The sequence below is a fragment of the Heterodontus francisci genome, chromosome 1 (genome assembly GCF_036365525.1).
Source record: "Heterodontus francisci isolate sHetFra1 chromosome 1, sHetFra1.hap1, whole genome shotgun sequence".
Classification (NCBI taxonomy): domain Eukaryota; kingdom Metazoa; phylum Chordata; class Chondrichthyes; order Heterodontiformes; family Heterodontidae; genus Heterodontus; species Heterodontus francisci.
In genome coordinates this window covers 281,241,999-281,263,899 of record NC_090371.1, presented here as the reverse complement: position 1 = coordinate 281,263,899, position 21,901 = coordinate 281,241,999, and the positions used below count along the sequence as shown (strand labels likewise).

General features: G+C 43.3%; 1 protein-coding gene across 2 annotated transcripts in view; it reads left to right on the top strand.

Moving 5' to 3' along the window:
* Nucleotides 1-21,901, top strand: part of stpg2 (sperm-tail PG-rich repeat containing 2) — a 343,238-nt gene that overhangs the window by 212,530 nt on the left and 108,807 nt on the right. Inside the window, exon 13 of one of the 2 annotated variants that reach the window (XM_068046189.1) lies at nt 18,986-19,101. The exons of the other annotated variant lie outside the window; for it this stretch is intronic. Within the exon in view, the coding sequence (XP_067902290.1) occupies nt 18,986-19,101 (116 nt within the window). The remainder of the gene's footprint in view (nt 1-18,985; nt 19,102-21,901) is intronic. 2 annotated transcript variants of the gene reach the window in all.

Below are 21,901 nucleotides of genomic sequence, written 5' to 3'. Positions count from 1 at the left end.
TCTGCCATTCTATTAGAGCATTAAAGCTCATTGGGCTACAATTCCAGGCGACCAGTTGCCCTCTGGCAACATTTTACACCTGTGAGCCGTGGCAGTGAATATTAGCTGGGTCTTTGCTGGGAACATCACAGTTGAACCTGATCTTGTGGGCACCCAGCACCCACATATGCCCATTTGCAGCAGGGCTGCTGGATAGAGATGGGCAGCTTCCTGGCTACTGAACCTCGGGGCTGAGGTCAATTGTAATTTCCCTACTGCCAGCTGTGGCTGACACTAGCCAATTGAGTATTGCCTCGGGACTTCCCTGGATTGTATGATTCAGTTCCCACTGAATAATCTTACTCAGCCATCAGTGTTATTTCCAAATCACTTTGTGCTTTTGTTGGTCACGTTAATTTGCCGACGTAACAGTGACTACACTTCAAAAGCAATTCTTTCAAGGTGGCTTACTTTGGGACATTCCGAAGAGGAGATAAGGTGTTTTGCAAATTCTTACCTTGGAATTGCTTCAGAAGGCAATGAGATGCTGTGAGGGAGCTTCCTGGATAGGTTGTATTTATCCAGCAAAAAACTGACCCACAATAAAGTGGCAGGGATGATACTGGATGGCTGACATTCTGTTGGTCCAATCTACCCCCATCACCCACCCCCCCCCACCCCTCCCCTCCCCCCCACCATCTGCTGGTTAATATGTGACTGGGACAAAAGTTAATCTGCTTTAGTCGCTTCAGATCAATTGCTTGCTTGGCATTTGTCTCCATGAAAGGTTGGAGAAGTAACATTGTTTGCACAGTGTAATCTTTCTGATCTGCCTTGCCAATTTACCCCTTATGCTTTCAATAGTTTCCTGGCTCCATTAAATACAATGTCTCCTGGCTTTGCACCTGTGAGTTCTTAGCTCTGCTCTCACTCTTATCCGTCTTTATCTTTTGTCCTGCTTAACTGTTCAGTTCCATCAATAAAAAACACTTGCATTTCTAAAGCTCCTTTCTTCACCTCAGCGAGCCCCCATGGGCTTTACAGCCCATGGGTATTTCTGATGTATAGTCACTGCTGCAATGTAGGAAAAGCGGCACCCAATTTTCACACAGCAAGATCCCACAAACAGCAATGTGGTAAATGACCTGATAATCTGTTCTTAATGCTATTGGTTGAGGGATAAATATTGTCCAGGACGCTGGGGAGAACTCAACTGTTCTTCTTCAAAATAGATCCATGGGATCTTTTATGTCCATCTGAGAGGGCAGGCAGGGCATTGATTTAACATCTCATCTGACAGCTGGCATTCCTGACAGTGCAGCACTCCCTCAGTACTAGCATACTTAAATTATACATTCAGCTTTCTGGAGTGGAACTTGAACCCACAATCTACTGATTGAGAGGTGGCAGTGTTAGTCACTGAGCCACAGCTGACAGGCTTCCAGCCTTGCAGTATATACGCCTGGGAAAGTTTACCAACTCACTAGTGTCACTAGTTTTACATTGTAATGATAGCTCTGGTTTTTGTTAATGCTGTTATAACGTTGGTTGTACAGATTCAAACCATTACCTATAATGTAACTATATTGGGAATAGGAACACAGGAATAGCAGTAGGCTATTCAGCCCATCAAGACTGTTTCACCATTCAATTAAATCATGGCCGATCCATATCTTAACTCCATCTACCTACCTTGGTCTGTAACCTTTATACTCTTGTCTAACAAAAATCTACCATTCTGAGTTTTGAAATTTTCAAATTGACCCCCAGGCTCAACAAATTTTTGGGAGAGAGAGTTCCAGATTTCCACTACGCTTTGTGTGGAGAAGTGTTTCCTGACATCATCCCTGAACAGCCTAGCTCTCACTTTAATGTTATGCCCCCTTGTTCTGGATTCTCCAGGAAATCACAAGATCAATATCAAAGTAGTATCTTTCCATTGTCTGGATTGTGACAGGTTTTGAAACCATGAGGTTACATTGAAAACACAAGGGTATTTAAACTATTACAGACAAAGTGACACATGGCAAGATGGATAGAAACAGCAGAGCAATATGCTTCTTGAGAAATAACAAATAAAAAATGACCTGTCTCGCATTCAGCTCACGTAGTAATGATCACAACAGCTTTTGTTTTTATAATGATACATGTTGGCCATAGGGTTTCCTGGTACTCAGTCACAATAGCATTTTTCAATATAATTGCAGTATAACAATCACAATCATTAGTTCCTCGGTGTCATCACAAATCAACAATCACTGATGCGAAACCACCCATAAAATTAGCACTACATAAATATAAAAAAGTACCCTGCAGTGATTTCATAATCAGTAATCTAATTTTAGAGTTCAGATAATCTATCTGTCTCTATTAATCTTATATTAAAAATGATATGTCGGCAAGCACTAATGTCACAATTTGTTATAGATGCAAAATAACCTTAAATGTGTTAGGTACTGCAGCCTAAAGCTGACCAGCATGTTCCAATTTGCAAATCACCCGCCGAAAAACAATTAGGTTCTGAGTCCTTTTAGTGAATAGTCTCTTAAATACAAATCCACCTAAGTAGCAGTATAACATATTTGGCTTTATATGGTACAATGCTCCTACCATGCAGCACACCATCTGATTTACCATGAGCATCGCGTGGGAGATTCACTAGTCATATATTAAAATGGTAGCACAAGCAGATGTCGGGCTGCAGGCATTACACTCAAGCTGCCCAAATTGTTTTACAGATGCGCAAACATTCCTAAAATGCAGAATGTGCTTGTAAATTATAGACTATAGATTAGAAACATTCTATTGTCCGAGGTTCCCTGACCAACAACACCTTGCATTTATATAGCAACTTTAATTTAGAAAAATATCCCAACGTGTTTCACAGGAGCATTATCGGCTAAAATTTGACATCAAGTCACATAAAGGAATATTAGGACAGTTGATCAACATCTTGGTAAAAGATGTAAGTTTTAAGGAGTGACTTAAGAGGAGGAGAGGTAGAAAGAGGTGGAGAGGTTAAGGGAAGGAATTCCAGAGCTTAGGGTCTCGGCAGCTGAGGGCACAGCCAACAATGATGTAAGCAGTGAAAATTGGGGATGCACAAGAGGCCAGAATTGGAAGGGCACAGAGATCTCTGAGGGTTGTGGGGCTGGAGGAGGTTACAGAGCGAGGGAGAGGTGAAGCCAATTAGAGTTTTGAAACTTAAAAGCAAGCAAGGAATTTGCAAACAACTTATGGACCTCATTGCCACTTTTTTTTTGGTTTGTTTCATGGGTTGTGGGCACCGCAGGATGGCCAGCATTTCTTGTCGATCTCTAATTGCCCTTGAGAAAGTGGTGGTGAGCTGCCTTCTTGAACCGCTGCAGTCCATTTGGGTAGGTACACCCACAGTGCTGTTAGGAAGGGAGTTCCAGGATTTTGACCCAGCGACAGTGAAGGAACGGCGATATAGTTCCAAGTCAGGATGGTGTGTGACTTGGAGGGAAACTTGCAGGTGGTGGTGTTCCCATGCATCTGCTGCCCTTGTCCTTCTAGGTGGTAGAGGTCGTGGGTTTGGAAGGTGCTGTCTAAGGAGCCTTGGTGTTTCCGCAGTGCATTTTGTATATGGTACACTCTGCTGCCACTGTGCGTCGGTAGTGGAGGGAGTGAATGTTTGTGTATGGGGTGCCAATCAAGCAGGCTGCTTTGTCCTGGATGGTGTTGAGCTTCTTGAGTATTGTTGGAGCTGCACCCATCCAGGCAAGTGGAGAATATTCCATATCACTCCTGACTTGTGCCTTGTAGATGGTGGACAGGCTTTGGGAAGTCAGGAGATGAATTACTTGCTGCAGGATTCCTAGCCTCTGACCCTGCTCTTGTAGCCACGGTATTTAAATGGCTACTTCAGTTCAGTTTCTGGTCAATGGTAACCCCCAAGATGTTGATACTGGGGGATGCAGCAATCGTAATGCCATTGAATGTCAAGGGAAGATGGTTAGATGCTCTTTTGTTGGAGATGGTCATTGCCTGGCACTTGTGTAGGGCGAATGTTACTTGCCACTTATCAGCCCAAGCCTGGATATTGTCCAGGTCTTGCTTCATTTCTATACAGACTGTTTCAGTATCTGAGGAGTTGCGAATGGTGCTGAACATTGTACAATCATCAGCGAACATCCCCACTTCTGACCTTATGGATTGAAGGAAGGTCATTGGTGAAGTAGCTGAAGATGGTTGGGCCTAGGATACAACCCTGAGGAACTCCTGAAGTGATGTCCTGAAGCTCAGATGATTGACCTCCAACAACTACAACCATCTTCCTTAATGCTAGGTAAGACTCCAACCAGCGGAGAGTTTTCCCCTGATTCGTATTGACTCCAGTTTTGCTAGGGCTCCTTGATGCCATACTCTGTCAAATGCTGCCTTGATGTCAAGAGCAGTCACTCTCACCTTGCTTCACCAGTTGTGGCTCAGTTGGTAGCACTCTCACCTCTGAGTCGTACTCCAGGACATGGGCACAAAAGTCACAGCTGACACTCCAGTGGAGTGTTGGAGGTGTTGTCTTTTGGATGGGATTTTAAAATCAAGACCCAGCCTGCCTTCACAGGTGGATGTAAAAGATCCCATGGCACTATCTTGAAGAAGAGCAGGGGTGTTCTCTCTGGTGTCCTGGCTAATATTTATCCATCAATCAACATCACAAAACGTTATCTGGTCATTATCACATTGCTGTTTGTGGGATCTTGTGTGTAAATTGGCTGCTGCAATTCCTACTTCACAACAGTGACTACAATTCAGAAGTACTTTATTGGCTGGTGGTTGTGAAAATCGCTATATAAATGCAAGTCTTTTTTTTCTTTAATCCGTTATCAGAATAAACGCTGTATATTCTATCCATGTAATATGTTGACTGGTTTATGGTAGGTCCCTTACCCTTTTTCCTGATTATACATGGACCGAAATTCCACTAGGTTGTTGGCAGATAACAATTGTACCATTCCTCTAATTTCTAACCTGTAAATAGATTTGTAATCAGTTGAACATTATGTTAGAAATAATATCATAGCCAGGTGGACTTTTGAAAAATGAACTAATATTTTGGCAGCCTGAATTCATTAGACTTTAGCGATTTTAAATGCCAGAATCCATTACAGTTATACTGTTTTATCTGGTCATTCTGTCATTTCCTGAGTTATTTCTCATATTGCTTATCTGTTCATTCACCTTCTCTCGATATTGGACTCCCTATGTGTATCTTGCCTTTAACACAGTTTCCACTCAATCCTTATCTCATTTCTCATATCTATCTCATTTCTCCATCATTTTAACTCATTTCCTTCTCATCATTGTTATTATAGCCACCGATATTCTTGTTTCTCTGCGTACATCCTTTCCTTTGCCTCCTAAATTCATTTCCCCCCTGGCCTGTCCAAATAACCTCCTTGCCTCTGTCCGAGTGCAGTGTTGCCAATACTTATTATAGTGAGGGATATCCAACTATTAGGGGATGGTCCATTCTGAAGCTTGTCCTACTTTTTCAGTAGTAGTCCTTTTGCATGAAGGAAAACATTCATTTAATGATTTAACTGCAATGTCAGTTGTGGCCTAGGGGGGGGGTCGCACTCTTGCCTCTGAGTTGGAAGTTTGTGGTTTTAAATCCCGCACCAGAGACTTGAGCACAAAAATCTAGGCTGCCATCCCAGTGCAGTACTGAGGGTGTGCTGCACTGTTGGAGGTTCTGTCCTTCAGATGAGATGTTAAACTGAGGTGCTGTCTACCCTCTCAGGAGAATGCAAAAGATCCCACTGCACTATTTTGACGAGGAGCAGGAGAGTTTTCCCCTGGTGTCTGGGCCAATATTTAAAGCTCAATCAACATCACTGAAAACAGATTATCTGGTCATTATTGTGGGAGCTTGCTGTGCACAAATTGGCTGCTGCGTTTCCTACATTTCAACAGAGACTATGCCAATACTTGATTGGCTGTAGAGTGCTTTGGTATATCCTGAGGTCATGAAATATGCTGCATGTGTGCATGCACTTCTTGATCAGCATAAGACTACACCATAAAAATCAACTCAGATAGCTGTGCGACACTGTGAATTAACCCTTTGTGAATCAAATTTAACTTCATAGTGCCTGGTTGGCATCTTTCCGTCTGCGAAAGATGATGGACACCCAGCAAACAATCCTTTTAGGTGGGGTGTGTTCTCTTGGTGCACCTTTGCTGATGGCTGTGAAGGCCAATCCTTGAGAGGCAGGTTCTGCCACAAATGCCGTACCTGAAGCTGCCAAGTGACGCTGTGAGTTGTTGTTTTGACATTGACATCTGTTAGCAACTGGTCGTCGTGGTAGTGCACACCAGTCCACAGGATGTGTCACCATTTCCCTCTTGCACCAGCTAGTGACTCTCAGGTGTGATAGTTGACATTTAGGGCCTTCATGTCACGTTTGCAAGAATCCTTGAAGTGAAGCTTTGGGCACCCCCCTGGTCGTTTGGCCCCAGCTGCCTCACCATACAGAAGGTCCTTGGGTATGCGACAGTCTTTCATCCTGTGGATGTGTCCGATCCTCCGTTTTATTAGTGCTAACACATTTGGGAGCTCTGCCCTTGAGAGGACTGCCACATTTGTGATTTTGTCCTGCCAGGATATACCCATAATGGGCCACAAACAGTGAAGATGGAAATTATCGAGATTCTTTCCCTGGTAGCTGTAAGTCACCCATGTTTCACAGCTATACAGCAAGGTGCTGAGAGCACAGGCCTTATAAACCATCAACTTGGTCCTAAGGGTCAGTTTGGTGTCATTCCATGCACGTTTTGCAAGTCGGCCAAAGGTGGTAGCTGCTGTCCCTATGCGTGTATCAGGCTTTGTGTCAAGGGACAGATTGTCTGTCACTGTGGACCCAAGGTAGCAGAATTTGCTAACCACTTCCAGTGGGGTGTTATTTAGTGTGATCAGGGGCGAGATGCAACACCTTGTCCCACGACCACAGTTTTCCTGACGCTTATAGTCAAAGATAACAAGTTACAAGCATGGGAGAGACAGTCCAAGAGTCTTTGTAGTTGAGTTTCCGTGTGCGCGACTAGCGCAGCATCAGCGTAGAAGAGTTCTCCGATCAGGATGTGATGTGTTTTTGTCTTCGCTTTCAGCCTTGATAGATTGTAGAGCCTGTCATCTGACCTAGCGGCAAGTAGACACCTTCCATATCAGCAGGGAAGGCGAGGGTCAGGAGCATGGAGAAGAAGATGCCAAACAGAGTGGGGGCTGGGGCACAACCCGGTTTCACTCCATTCTTCACTCTGAAACTGTACGGTGCAGTGCATGTTGTCATTGAAGGAGCGGATGAGACTGAGGAGCTTCGGTGGACAACCAATTTTTCCCCAAATCTTGTAGAGCCCTGCTGTGCTGATGGTGTCGAATGCCTTAATGAGATCTACGAAAGTAAGGTAAAGAGGTATACTCTGGTCCCCACACTTGTATTTGGCATATGGAGAAGATCATATCCATAGTAGATCTGCCTGCACAGAAATTGCACTGTGCTTCCGAGTACACTCGGTGTGTCAGTAAATGGAGTCATTAAGTACGACCCTAACAAAGGCCTTCTCCGTGACACTAAGGAGTGAGATGCCCCTGTAGTTGTTACAGTCTCCTCTGTCACCTTTACTTTTGTGATTTTGACTTCACGGATCTCCTGTGGAACAGAGCCTACTTTCCAGCAAAGAAGGAGAAGGTCATAAAGTTGTGGCAATAGATGGGACTTTCTGTGCTTGAGCAATTCAACTGGGACTTTGTCCTTGCCGGGTGCCCTTCTGTTCGCTGGGTGGTCTATGACTTTCTCGAGCTGCAGTAATGAGGATTCTTCATCTAACTCATCCATGACAGGAAGTTGCAGAAGAGTGTCGAGCGCAGACTGGGAGATGTCCGACTCATAGGAGTACAGCTCTCAGCAGTGCCATTGTATTACAAGTTAAACCAAAAGGGCAACAAATGCTGGCCTTGCCAGTGATGCTTACATCCCATGAAAGAATAAAGAAAAATCCCTTCTAAGCCAAGTAAGTAAAAAAAACGGAACATTTTGGGACTTGTTTGTGATGCTGTTAAGTCTTTGACTTCAAAAAAGAAGAGGAGAAAAGAGCTTTCAATAGGAGGATAGTTAAACCTAAAAGAGATGTTTTCTAACACAGGTTAGTCATTCAAGAAAATACTTAGATTAACAGTGGCGCAGTGGTCAGCACTGCAGCCTCACAGCTCCAGCGACCCGGGTTCGATTCCGGGTACTGCCTGTGTGGAGTTTGCAAGTTCTCCCTGTGTCTGCGTGGGTTTTCTCCGGGTGCTCCGGTTTCCTCCCACAAGCCAAAAGACTTGCAGGTTGGTAGGTAAATTGGCCATTACAAATTGCCCCTAGTATAGGTAGGTGGTAGGGAAATATATAGGGACAGGTGGGGATGTGGTAGGAATATGGGATTAGTGTAGGATTAGTATATATGGGTGGTTGATGGTCGGCACAGACTCGGTGGGCCGAAGGGCCTGTTTCAGTGCTGTATCTCTAAACTTAAACTAAACCACTGAATTAACCCAAAGGACATGTTGCCAAGGTACATTTATTGATTGGCTACCAAACTAGTTTGCAGATTTCTGATATTACAGGTCAATTGCATACTATAGAAGACATCAAACGAGTTCTTGCAAAACGAGGCACTTTCACAGATGTCACAAAACTAAGCGGTAATTTCGTGAGTTGGCAGCAGGGAGAGGCATCTGGCAGGAGCACATTGTGAGAAATCACAGGCATGCCAAATTGTGGAATCACCCCTAGTCTGACCTGATCTCTACCTGTACCCTTTACATTCCACTTTACGTTTAAACAGACAATACAAGAGTAAGATCTCCCGTAAGCTATTGCGTTTTCAAAAGGGATCTCCTTGTACAGTTTCTTTATTTGTGTCCAAGTCTTTTTCACAGTGATAATGAATATCTTATTCACACATAAATGAATTTTCACCCTGCAAGAATCCAGCTTTACATACATATTGCCAAACCGGGTATTGCCTTTAAATGAACATTCTCTGACTGATAATCTCTTGCATCGTCCTAAACTTTGTTTATAAAAGTGATTTACAGTTTCCTTTTGCTACTTTTCTGTTTTTGCGTCATGCAGATTACAGCCATTTATGACAATGCAAGATATCCAACAGGTGTTTGAACCTGTGTCCATAATTTAATCCTCTTAGCCCTGGTATTTTTCTGCTGAATATGTGCTACACTGTCTTCAAGGCCACTATAACCTAAGGTGCAGTGTCCAGACAGGGTCTAACCACAGCATTAGCCTTCTTCTAAGGCTCTGACCTGTAACAGGAGCAACAACTTGCATTTATTCTTGAATTTAAGCCTTTCTGTGTACCTGTCCTACCAAGTACTTTACTTATCTTAATCACCTCAATTAGTTCACCCCATAATCATCTTTACTCAAGGGAATCAAAGGAATTCAGTTATAACTGCTTGCTTGTCTCCACGCATTTCCTGTCTCTTTCCCCCAGTCCACCCTTCCCCCGCCTCTCCCGCCTCTCCCACCTAAACCTTGACACTCATTCAGCGCTGACACCATGCCGATTTTATTTTAATGAGGCCCAACTACAAAAATGGGTGAGAAACCAGTGAGTTTCATTGACCAGGCATAATTTGGCTCTGGCCACCGTCTGTCTGAGGAATGTTGGAGTCACTTGAAAACCGACACTTATGTTTGTGCTTGAATTGCATAGCTTGCCTCCTCTCGTGAGTTAATTCTCTGGAGAATACTGCTCAACGCAATAAGGAAGATGGCTCTGTTTGTTGGAGGCCAATCATCTCAGCCCCACATCACTGCAATAGTTCCTCAGGGTAGTGTCCTAGGCCCAACCATCTTCTGCTGATCATCAATGCTCTTCCCTCCATCTTAAGGTTAAAAGAATGTTTGCTGATGATTGTACAGTATTTACCAGTCGCAACTCCTCAGATATTGAAGCAGTCCATGCAGCAAGCATGGGAACACCCACACCTGCAAGTTCCCTTCCAAGTTACAAATTATCCTGACCTGCAGCTATATAGATGTTCCTTCACTGTTGCTGGATGCAAATCCTGGAACTCTCTCCCTAACAGCACTGTGGCTGTACCTACACCACAAGGACTGCAACGGTTCAAGAATATGTCTCACCCACCACCTTCTCAAGGGTAATTAGGGATGGGCAATAAATGCTGGCCTAGCCAGCGATGTCCACATCGCACGAATGAATTTTTAAAAAAAAGAATATTGATTTAGGCTGAGATTGTGATTTCTGAGTGTGGCTGATTTTTAAAAAAATTTTTTATGTACTGACTTAAAGGAAGCATCAACCAACTGACACGACAAATTTTTGTCACCACATCTTGCCATGGTTCCTGCTTCCTTTGCATGTTAAAGGGCTGTCATGGAAAGTGTGGTTGCACCGTGCCCATTACTGTGCTTTGACACATGTTGCAACATATTTTGAGATCACCTTTTGTAATGTTTTTGCCGATTTTTTATTTGTTGCAAATCCATGCAGGGAAATTAGTGAGTTTTTCCATTTGAAATGGATGATTTTACTTTTGAATTTCTTTTGTTGTTGTGAGGCAGGAGATTTGTATCAGCCTCAGTTAATGTGGAAATTAGAAGTTGGAGCATGCACAGGGCAGCTATAATTTAATGCAACATTTAATTAACTGACTCGGACTTTTCTGCAATGCAGAGCCACTGTGTTAAGTTTGGATTGGATCATCGTCGCTCAAATAGAATATAGTCTCGGGGTGTCTGTAAAGTCTAATTGGAGCCACTACAGAGAGTTCTACACAACAAAATGCATTTATAAAGCGCTGTTAACATGGTAAAATATCCCAAGATGCTTCACAGGAGGGATTATCAAACAAACGTTGACACAAAGCCACATGACGAGATATTAGGATAGGTGACCAAAAGTTTGGTCAAAAAGGTAGGTTTTATGATGTGGCTTAAAGGAGGAGTGAGAGATATAGAGAGGTGGAGAAATTTAGGTGGGGGAATTTCAGAGCTTAGGATCTAAACAGCTGAATAGATGAGGCCATGGAAGGATTTGAATATGATTCAAATTTTAAAATTGGGACATTGCCGGGCCAGGAGCTAATGTAGGTCAGCAATCACAGGGGTGATGGGGACTTGATGGGAATTAGGATACAGGCAGCAGAACTTTGGATGAGCTGAAGCTAATGGAAGATGGGAGGCCGCCGAGCAGAGAATTGGAATAGTGGAATCTGGAGGTAACAAAAGCATTGATAAAGGTTTCATTAGCAGATAGGCTGAGGCAGGGGCAGAGTTGTGAAACATTATGTGCGGTCTTAGTGATGGAGAAGAAATAAGGTCAGCTCAGGGTCAGATAAAACGACAAATTGCAAATAGTCTGATAGAGCCCTAAGATAGTGGCCAGGGAGGGGAATACAATTCAATTAACCTGGGACTGTCCAGGACAAATCAGCACGCTTGATTGGCACCCCAGTCATCACATTCAAGACTCACTCCCTTTACCACCGACGCACAGTGGCAGCAGTGTGTACCATCTACAAGATGCACTGCAGCAATGCACCAAAGCTCCTTTAACAGCATCTGCCAAACATGTGACCTCTACCACCGAGAAGGACAAGGGCAACAGATGCATGGGAACACCATCACCTGCAAGTTCCCCTCCAAGCCACACACCATCCTGACTTGGAACTATATCACTGTCCCTTCACTGTCGTTGGGTCAAAATCCTGGAACTCCCTTCCTAACAGCACTGTGGGTGTACCTACCCCACACTGACTGCAGCGGTTCAAGAAGGCAGCTCACCACCACCTTCTCAACGGCAATTAGAGATGGGCAATAAATGCTGACCTAGCCGGCGATTGCCAAATCCCATAACTGAATTTTTTTAAAAAGCCTCCATGGACACCCCTCCCCCAGAATTCACGCTTCACGCCCCCCCCCCCCCCCGCTTGCTGAGGCCTCCCAGACTGGCCCTGGCAACCCTGCCTTACTTACCCAAGGTCTGGAGTTCCAGCGCTGGGCCTGGGTGCAAGGCCTCTGCGGTACTGGCAGTGGCCACCACCCCCGGTGCTGCTGCCGGTACTGTTGAGCTGTCATACCTGTGATTGGCTGGCAGCTCTTAGAGGCAGAATCCCCGTATTTAAAGGGACAGAGTTCCTGGCGCCAGAAACTTCACCTCCGAACAATTGAGGATTGTGCCGGGGGGACGTCGTGAGAAGTCCGAGGCAAGCTGTCGTCTTCTTTTTGGCCCAGCGCCGAGTTCCCTGCTGTCTCCAAACGATTTTGATCGCTCCACCATTGGTGGCCGTGCCGAGACCCTAACCTCTAGAATTCCCTCCTTGAACCTCTCTACCTCTCCTCCTTTAAGATGGTCCTTAAAACCTACCTCTTTGACCAAGCTTTTGGTCACCTTCCCTAATATCTCCTTACGTGGCTCGGTGTCAGGTTTTGTTTGATAGCGTTCCTGTGAAGTACCTTGGAACGGTTTACTCGGTTAAGGACGCTATGTAAATATAAGTTATTCTTAATCTATATCATATAAGTTGCACCAAAGGAAAGTTCTATGGGGCTATGGGGGAAAGAACAGGTGAGTGGCACTGATGGTTCTTTCAAATACATGACGGGCCAAATGGCCTTTTCCTGGGCTATAAAGTTCTGTGATTCTCATTCTCTCTCTGATTCCAAAGCAGGAATGATGGAATTTGACTGCAAGACTTGTTATTTTCTTCCCTGTGAGGTTCTGTCGTACTCGTATCAGCTACCCAGAGCATTGTTTCACTTCACATACTGTTTACTTAATAATATGTCTCTTAATTCTGTCTCTGGCAGCGGAAACCGGTCACATTGGGGAAAAAGAAGGAAAAGTAGATACATGAAGAAAATTATAAAGCAGCATGTATTAGAGGAGCTGAAATGTGATTCCAAGGTTACATCTGAAAACAGAGAAAGTCCTGCTATTGTCATAACCATTAATAAGCAAGATTATAGTATCTGGGCAGAGAGGGAAAAATGATGTACATTATTTTTTTCCTCTGTATTGCCAAACAGTCCTGTGGGTCCCATTTTGTAGCAAGTGCACTTTTGCCCTAGTGACGTATTTTTACCAGCAGAGGTCAGTCAGTGTAAAATAAATGGTCAGATTTTCTCTCTCCTCACTGAAGCTTAAAATAGACTTTGAAATGGGCAAGTGATATTTCAGAGGGAGAACAAGCGTACAATACCTGCCTTGTATTCCAAACGCACTCCTTCTTCCCTGAGCTGTAATTATTTCTCCTCATCCAACAGCCCAGCGTCACTTTACAACAACAACTTATATTTCTATAGCACCTTTAACATAATAAAATGTCCCAAGGCAGAAGCGTAATCACCGAGCCGCAAAAGGAGATATTGGGTCAGGTGACCAAAGCTTGGTCAAAGAGGTAGGTTTTAAGGAGTGTCTTAAAGAAGGAAACTGAGGTAGAGAGGCGGAGAGGTTTAGAGTGAGTATTCCAGAGATTAAGGCCTATGCAGCTGAAGGCATGGTGGTCAATGGTGGAGCAATTAAAATCGGGGACACCTAAGAGGCCAGAATTAGATGAGCTTAGATATCTTGGAGGGTGTGGGGCTGGGGGAGATTACAGAGATAGGAAGGGGCAAGGCCATGGGGAGATTCGAAAACAAGGATGATAATTGTAAAGTCAAGATGTTGCTTAACTGGGAGCCAATGTAGCTCAGTGAGCACAGGGGTGACAGGTGAACGGGACTTGGTGCAAGTTAAGCCACGGACAGCAGAGTTTTAGATGACCCCAAGTTTACCTTAGCTGGTGACGTGTCACCAGCCTGAAATATTAACTCTGTTGCTCTCTCCACAGATGCTGCCAGACCTGCTGAGTATTTCCAGCATTTTCTGTTTTTATTAGCTGGGTATCATTGATATGCACCAGAGTTCTTGTCAGGAGCTCACTCTGGTGCGCTGGAGCATTCATGTGAGATGTCTGACATCTGGGCTTCAGTTCTGAAAATGCCCATAACCTATCTATTGCCCCATCATTACATATGCACCCCCACCCTGTTGCATTCCTTGATATTTCATTGAGCGAGATAGCATGCACACCTGAGAAAATATGTAATTCCAGGATTCGCACAGTCTCAATTTCCCAATTTACAGCAATTGAATGGGATGGACAGTAAACCTCAAAAGAGTTTGTTCGGAGAGGAGAAAAGCAAAAAAACAGTGGACTGCTTGCCACCAATTTGCCAGCAGAATGTAACCTGCATTTTAAAATCCCTGCAGTTAAAACACTAGTCTTCTTGCCAGGAGACTTCATTCCCTTCTGTAGTGAAATGTTTCAGTCACATAATGCAGCATTGTGTGAATCTGCTACATTGCAGCACCCAGCACTTGCAGACTTGGTAACATAGACAGGACACTAAGAAGATGTAAATGCTACAAGCATAATAGCACTTTCTGAAGGCCAAGACGGGGATAGATTTCAAGATTCGTATTCATTGTTGAAATTGAGAGAGATTGTTTTATTTATCATAGCTCAGGTCCCTGTGTTATTCAATCTGTTTGCTTTAATTAACGAGGATCAAAGTGCAGAAAGCCAAAGTGGAGAGGTGACATCTGCCATTTTTATTTCTATGGGTCTATTTGAAAAAGAAACAAGATATTAATTTAACAATTGCCAGAAGGAGGCTGCTGTGTTCATGAATCTTTGATTGTGTCTCTGTGCAAATCTCTCAAATTCCGCAACCCTCTGAGATCTCTGCTCTCCTCCAATTCTGGCCTCTTGCGCATTCTGATTTTCATCACCCCGCCACTGGTGGTCCTGCCTTCAGCTGCCTGGACCCTAAGCTCTGGAATTCCCTCCCTAAACCTCTCCGCCTCTCTCTCCTCCTTTAAGATGCTCCTTAAAACCTAGCTCTTTGATCAAGCTTTTGCCCACCTGCCCTAATTTCTCCTGATGTGGCTCAGTGCCAAATTTTGTTTGATAATCACTCCAGTGAAGTGCTATCTTAAAAGTGCTTTATAAATACAAATTGTCACATTCGTGTACACATTACAGGTTAATTTTCGCAGTTTGTTATTCCACTATTTACCCTGCAAGTATTTTTTTTAACTGCTGATACACAGAGTTTCAAGTGACTAATAGTGACCATGTGACATGAATGGTACATGAGCTGGCCTTTTACCAGACAGTGCGAGGAAGTTTTAATATTGTTGTTGCTATTGATCTGGGTTCTCTTCTTGAGGTTCACCCGAGACTTTGTACTTTAAAATTTTTTTTTAATTTTTAACACTGCTGTTTCTCTCCCTCCCTCTCTCCTGAGTCTCTCACGCTTTCCTCCACTTCTACCTCAGTGCGCATATGCGCGCTGCCAAAGAATTGTGAGCAAGAACATTTTTTTTTGAGAGTTCCCAGGGTATTACAAAGCCTGTTGATCAGCTAGTTCTTTTCCCATGTCTGTTTTTGGCCTGGAGAAATGTGCAATGCGGGGAGTCCCTGTAGAAATGGAAGCACAACCATTTCTGAGTGATCTGTGACAAAAAGATAAATTTGCCTTGAGAGCAGTGGTATCAGGGTGGGCTGAGGCCTCATAATAGCACATTTGAAAATAATCCAAATGCAGACTGTTCTGTGTGAGCAACTCCCGGGTGCTGCATGAAAGTCGTGAAGCAAATCTCCACACACTGAATGATCTGGAAGTAACTTTATTTTTTTAATGCAATAATAAGTTATAGCTGTCAGGAAAGACTGAACAGGCTGTGACTCATTTCTCTGGAAAAGGGAAGGAAAGTGAACTCTGAGGAGTGACCTGATCGAGGTCATTCAAATGATGACAGAGTTTGATGTATAGATGTAGATGTATAGATATAGATGTTTGATGTATAGATGTAGATGTTTGATGTATAGATGTAGATGTTTGATGTAGATTTTTGATGTATAGATGTAGATTTTTGATGTATAGATGTAGATTTTTGATGTATAGATGTAGATGTTTGATGTAGATTTTTGATGTATAGATGTAGATATTTTATGTGTAGATGTAGATGTTTGATGTAGATTTTTGATGTATAGATGTAGATATTTTATGTATAGATGTAGATGTTTGATGTAGATTTTTGATGTATAGATGTAGATATTTTATGTGTAGATGTAGATGTTTGATGTAGATTTTTGATGTATAGATGTAGATTTTTGATGTATAGATGTAGATGTTTGATGTAGATTTTTGATGTATAGATGTAGATATTTTATGTGTAGATGTTTGATGTATAGATATAGGGAAGATGTTTCCATTCTTAAGACCAAAACTAGTTTGCTTAAGTATAAGATAATCACAAACAAATCCAGTAGGGAATTCAGGAGAAACTTCTTTCCTCAGGGAGTGCTCAGAATGTCAACTCTCGACCACAGGGAGTAGTTGAGGTGAATAGCATAGATTCATTTGAGGGGAAGATAAATAAACACATGAGGGGGAAAGAAACATAAGATCAAAAGAATTAGGCACCGTTTGGTCCCTCGAGCCTACTGTACCGTTCAGAAAGAGCCTGGCTGATCCTTCATCTCAAATCCAAATTCCTGGCTCTATCCTCATATCCCCTGATTCCCTTAGTGACCAAAAATCTATCGCTCTCAGTCTTGAATATACCTCAGTGACAGAGAAAGGAATAGAAAGATATCCAGTTAGGGTCAGATGAAGGGGTGTGGGAGGACACTTGTATGAACACAAACACTAGTATGGATTAGTTAGGCAAAATGGCCTGTTTCTATGCTGTACGTTCTATGTAAGTCCCTCTGCCTGTTAACTTTAACGCTCTGTTATGTACAGCGACCTTTGGCATTGCATAATTCTCTCTGGTCCAATGAAATGATGCGTTGGATGTAACCTTCTTTCAAATTGATGACCATTCATCAGAATTTGGAGAAATTCTGTCCAACTCCTTAGAACAGAGAAGGTTAAGGGGAAATTTAACAGAGGTGTTCAAAATTGATAGCATAGCTAAGAAACCTTTTCCACTGCCAAGAGGACTGGTAACCAGGAACACTGATCTAAGACAATTGGGAAAAAAGCCAAAGGGGAGATGAGGAGGATATTTTTTCAAGCAGTGAGTTGTTGTGATCTGGAATGCGCTGCCTGAAAGGGCGGTGGAAGCAGATTCAATAGTAACTTTCAAAAGGGAATTGGATAAATACTTGAAAAGAAAAAAATTGCAGGGCTAATGGGGTAAGTGCAGGGGGAGTGGGACTAATTGGATAGCTTTTTCAAAGAGCCAGCACGGGCACGATGGGCTGAATGGCCTCCAACTGTGCTGTCTCATTCTGTAAACTCCATTGTTTACAGGGAGATTTTAACAGGAAACATTTACAACAAAACAAGCTTGTAGTAACAATCAAATAATTTGGCCCTTAATAATTTTTTCCTCTTCATTTGCTTCTTATTTTAAGTGTGTACATAATATGGAATTTAACTGAAATCTTAATTGCTTGAGGCTGTCACACTGCTAAATAAAATAAGAGCAAAGTAATTTTGGAATTTATTTTTAAAAATCCAGGATTATGACTTTCCCAAAATCCCTTTACAGGAAATATGCTTCTCAACACAACAAAAAATGCCTTGAATAAATGATCTATATGTGACATTCATTTAAGTCTTGACCTTGGTAGCTGCATGCCTCTGATATATGAAAGCAAAATACTGCAAATGCTGGAAATCTGAAATAAAAACAGCAAGTGCTGGAAATACTCAGCAGATTCGGCAGCATCTGTGGAGAGAGAAGCAGAGTTAATGTTTCAGGGCTGTAACCTTTCATCAGAGCTGGCAATGGTCAGAAAAGAATTAGGTTTTAAGCAAGTGAAGTGGGGGCGGGGGGTGGTGTTGGTGAGGAAGAGAACAAAAGAGAAGGTGTGTGATAGGGCAGAGGGCAGCAGAGATTAAATAACAAAGCTGTCCTGGGACAAAGACAAAGAGTGTTAATGTTTGTGGTGAAAAACAAAACATTAGTCCAGAGAGAGTGTTAATAGCAGAATAATGAACAGCTCAGGCTACATGAAAACCAGGCACATGGTTAAAAAAAAATATATAAAAATATTTTTAATAAAGGCCAGTCACGCCGAAGTTATTGAACTCAATGTTCAATCCGTGAGGCTGTAGAGTGCCTAATCGAAAGATCAGGCGCTGCTGCTCGAGCTTGATTCACTGGAGCAGGCCAAGGACAGAAATGTTGGCATGAGAACAGGGGAGGTGTTGAAATGGCAAGCGGCTGGAAGCTCGGGGTCCTGCTTGCGGACTGAGCGAAGGTGTTCTGCAAAGTGGTCACCCAATCTGAGTTTGGTCTCCCCAATGTAGAGGCGACTGAATTGTGAGCAGTGAATACAGTATACTCCATTGAAAGAAGTACAAGTAAATCACTGCTTCACCTGGAAGGAGTGTTTGGGGCCTTGGATAGTGAGGAGAGAGGAGGTAAAAGGGCAGGTATTACACCCTATGCGATTGCATGGGAAGGTGCCCTGGGAAGGGGATGAGGTGTCAGGGGATTCGCCCGTGTGCCTGTTTTTCATGTAGTCAGAGCTGCTCATTATTCCACTATTAACACTCTCTCTGGACTAATGCTTTGCCGTTCACCACAAGCATTAACACACACTTCGTCTTTATTCCAGGACAGCTTTGTTATTTAATCTCTCCTGCCCTCTGCCATATCACACACCTTCCCTTTTGTTCTCTTACCCACCAACCTCCCCCTCCCCCACTCCCCCCACCCACATCACTTGCTTAAAATGTAATTCTTTTCTAACCTTTGCCAGCTCTGATGAAAGGTCACAGACCTGAAACGTTAACTCTGCTTCTCTCTGCACAGATGCTGCCTGACCTGCTGAGTATTTCCAGCACTTTCTGTTTTTATTGCCTCTGATATATGACAGCCTCCATGGAAAAATGCCTTTGCTGGTCCAGGTCCTATTCACCAAACCCTTTCTAATATTCCTTATCAGGTCCTGGTGCATACAAACCTATTCTCAAGTCCTCGCCCAAGATGGCTTTAATAGTGTCCAGACAGCCACGCTTTAAAGACCCTGTTGTTCGCACTCCTGGTCCTGCGGATTATGAGGTGAGCTATTTGCTTATTCCATCAACTGCATTAAACAAGAACAGGTTGTCTCTCTTACATAGGTAGATTCTTAGAATGTCTTTGATCATCAAAAAGTACAGATTTGCAAAGATATTAGGGGAACAGAGGTAGAAACAAGGCAACAGGAGGAAGCCAGTTAGCCCCTTAGTTGCCTTAGGACAATGTACGATCAAGAGTGATGCCAAGGTATTTTGGCATTGGGTCGTGGGTCCTGCAAACTAATGCTGTCAAGAAGGCTCCTGGAAGCAGTAAAAACCCACTGGAGAATGGTTGGAGGTCATGCGATGAAATACATCCAACCAGTATTGGCAACCCTAGGTGGGAGCCTCATTGAAATGTGCGAATCGGGGTCCCATGACATGTTAATTGTGTAATGATATGTGTTAATTGTGTGATTATATGTGTTAATTGTGTGATTATATGCAGGTGAAGGGAGTTAATTGGGGTTTTAGTTGAGCACTTAAAAGCAGACACTCACTGGGACTGTAGAGCTACATCTTTGTAACCCTTTTACTCTGCAAAAGAAACGTGAAACTGAGTAAATATAGGCTCCAGCCTTATCCTTCTATAACAAGCTTTCTGGAGTTTAACATGACGTACATTGGATCCTGATGCAATTTTAACACCTTACTTGGAGGAATGTGAGACAGAAGAGGCTCCAGCAAATAAGTATTAAAGTTTGTCTCTTCTGCTGGGCCAAGAGGAACAGGAATGGCCTTCCAGGCTGTACAGGAATAATGTGGGCCGCTGCTGTCGTAGGTCCCTCCATCCCCTCCCCAAACTCGGATCAATGTCCGGACTTCCTCTTATTGCTCCGAACGGCCCTCCTTCCCGATGGTTAAGATCCAACCTGCTGTTAAGACACCAGTTCACAAAGGAAGCTGTCCATCTGACATTTCTTATGTACTGAGATCGCAGCCATTAACCAGTTAATCAAGCGGCAATCGAGAGCTGACTACAATTTTATGCTCGATTGATTGTGTGGGTGGTGGGGTTGGGTGTGCCATCCATGTTTCAGTGATGGGGGTCTTGAATGTTGTATATATACATACACAGTTTTCGTATACGAAGGTAAAATCCAGCAACATAGCGAGAATTAGAAGTGGCACGGGAAGCGACTTCGAAACGAAAGGGGAATACAGTGACATTTTGAGTAATTGCAGTGGCATTGGTTCACATTGTCAATGATTAGTACAGCGTAGTAATCTAATAATGTTGTGTATAATGCACTGATTCATTACAAATCATTCTACATCGTGCAGCTTACTGTAGGTCTTGTGTTGGGATTTTTATTGCCATAGCCACAGTTCAAACAAGGACTTGGTTTTTTTTCCATTCCTGCTTTGATAAAGAGCCACACTGACCCAAGGCATTTTCAGTGTTGCGCTGGTGACGTAATAACTGTAATTAATAGGCACATTTAATGGGCCAATAACATTCCTCTTCCATGCACCTGTCTTTCTATATTTCACTTTTAACTCTTATTTTATTCATTGGTAGTCTAAATAGAAAGAAAGACTTGCATTTATATAGCACCTTTCATGACCTCAGGACGTCTCAAAGCGCTTTGCAGTCACAGTTGTAATATAAGAAGCACAGCGACCAACTTGTGCACAGCAAACTCCCACAAGGGGAGCCGGTGGCGTAGTGGTATTATCACTGGACTAGTATCCCAGAGACCCAGGGTATTGCTCTGGAGACATGGGTTCGAATCCCACCACAGCAGAAGGTGGAATTTGAATTTAATTAATAAATCTGGAATTTAAAGCTAGTCTAATGATGGACATGAAACCATTCTCAATTGTTGTAAAAACCCATCTGGTTCACTAATGTCCTTTCGGGAAAGAAATCTGCTGTCCTTACCTGGTCTGGCCTACATGTGACTCCAGACCCACAGCAATGTGGTTAACTCTTAGATGCCCTCTGAAATGGCCTAGCAAGCCACTCAGTTGTACTTAACCGCTACGAAGTCAACCTCACATGGACTGCAGCGGTTCAAGAAGGCAGCTCACCACCAACTTCTCAAGGGCAATTAGGGATGGGCAATAAATGCTGGCCTGGCCAGTGACGCCCACATCCCATGAATGAATAATAAAAAAAAATGTGACAACTATCACCTCATCTGATTTTTATCTGATAAATACTGTTAACCCTCTTGCCTCTAAGTCAGAAGGTTCTGAGCTCATATACCACACAGGTGCTTGAACACATGCTCCAGTGTAGTACTATCGGAGGTGCCACCTTTCAGATGAGATACTAAACTGAGGCTCCATCTGCCTTCTCAGGTTAACGCAAACTGCTGGCTTCTTGGCCAATATTTAATGCCTCAACCAACCACTCTAAAAATCATGTTGCTGTTTGTGGGAGCTTGCTGTGCTCAAATTGGTTGCCGTGTTTCCTACATCTGACCAGTGACTACACTTTGAAAGTGCTTTGGGACTTCCTGAGGTTGTGAAAGGTGCTATATAAATGCAAGTTTTTCTTTTTACCCACATCAGCTAACTCAGTGCAATCTGAGAATTGAATTTGGGACTTACCCATCCTGAATGGCTGAGTTCCAAATTACTATGTGACAAGCTGACCTGGGATGGGGGTACTGATCAGTAGATTTCCTACTGGCTGGGGGGCAATGCCAATCATTCTGCTCATGATAAATTACCAGGAAAAGAAACTCAATAATTTCCATCTTTGCTGTCCGTGGTGCATTATGGGTATATCCTGGCAGGACAAAATCACCAATGCAGCAGCCCTCTCAAAGGCAGAGCTCCCAAGTGTGTTG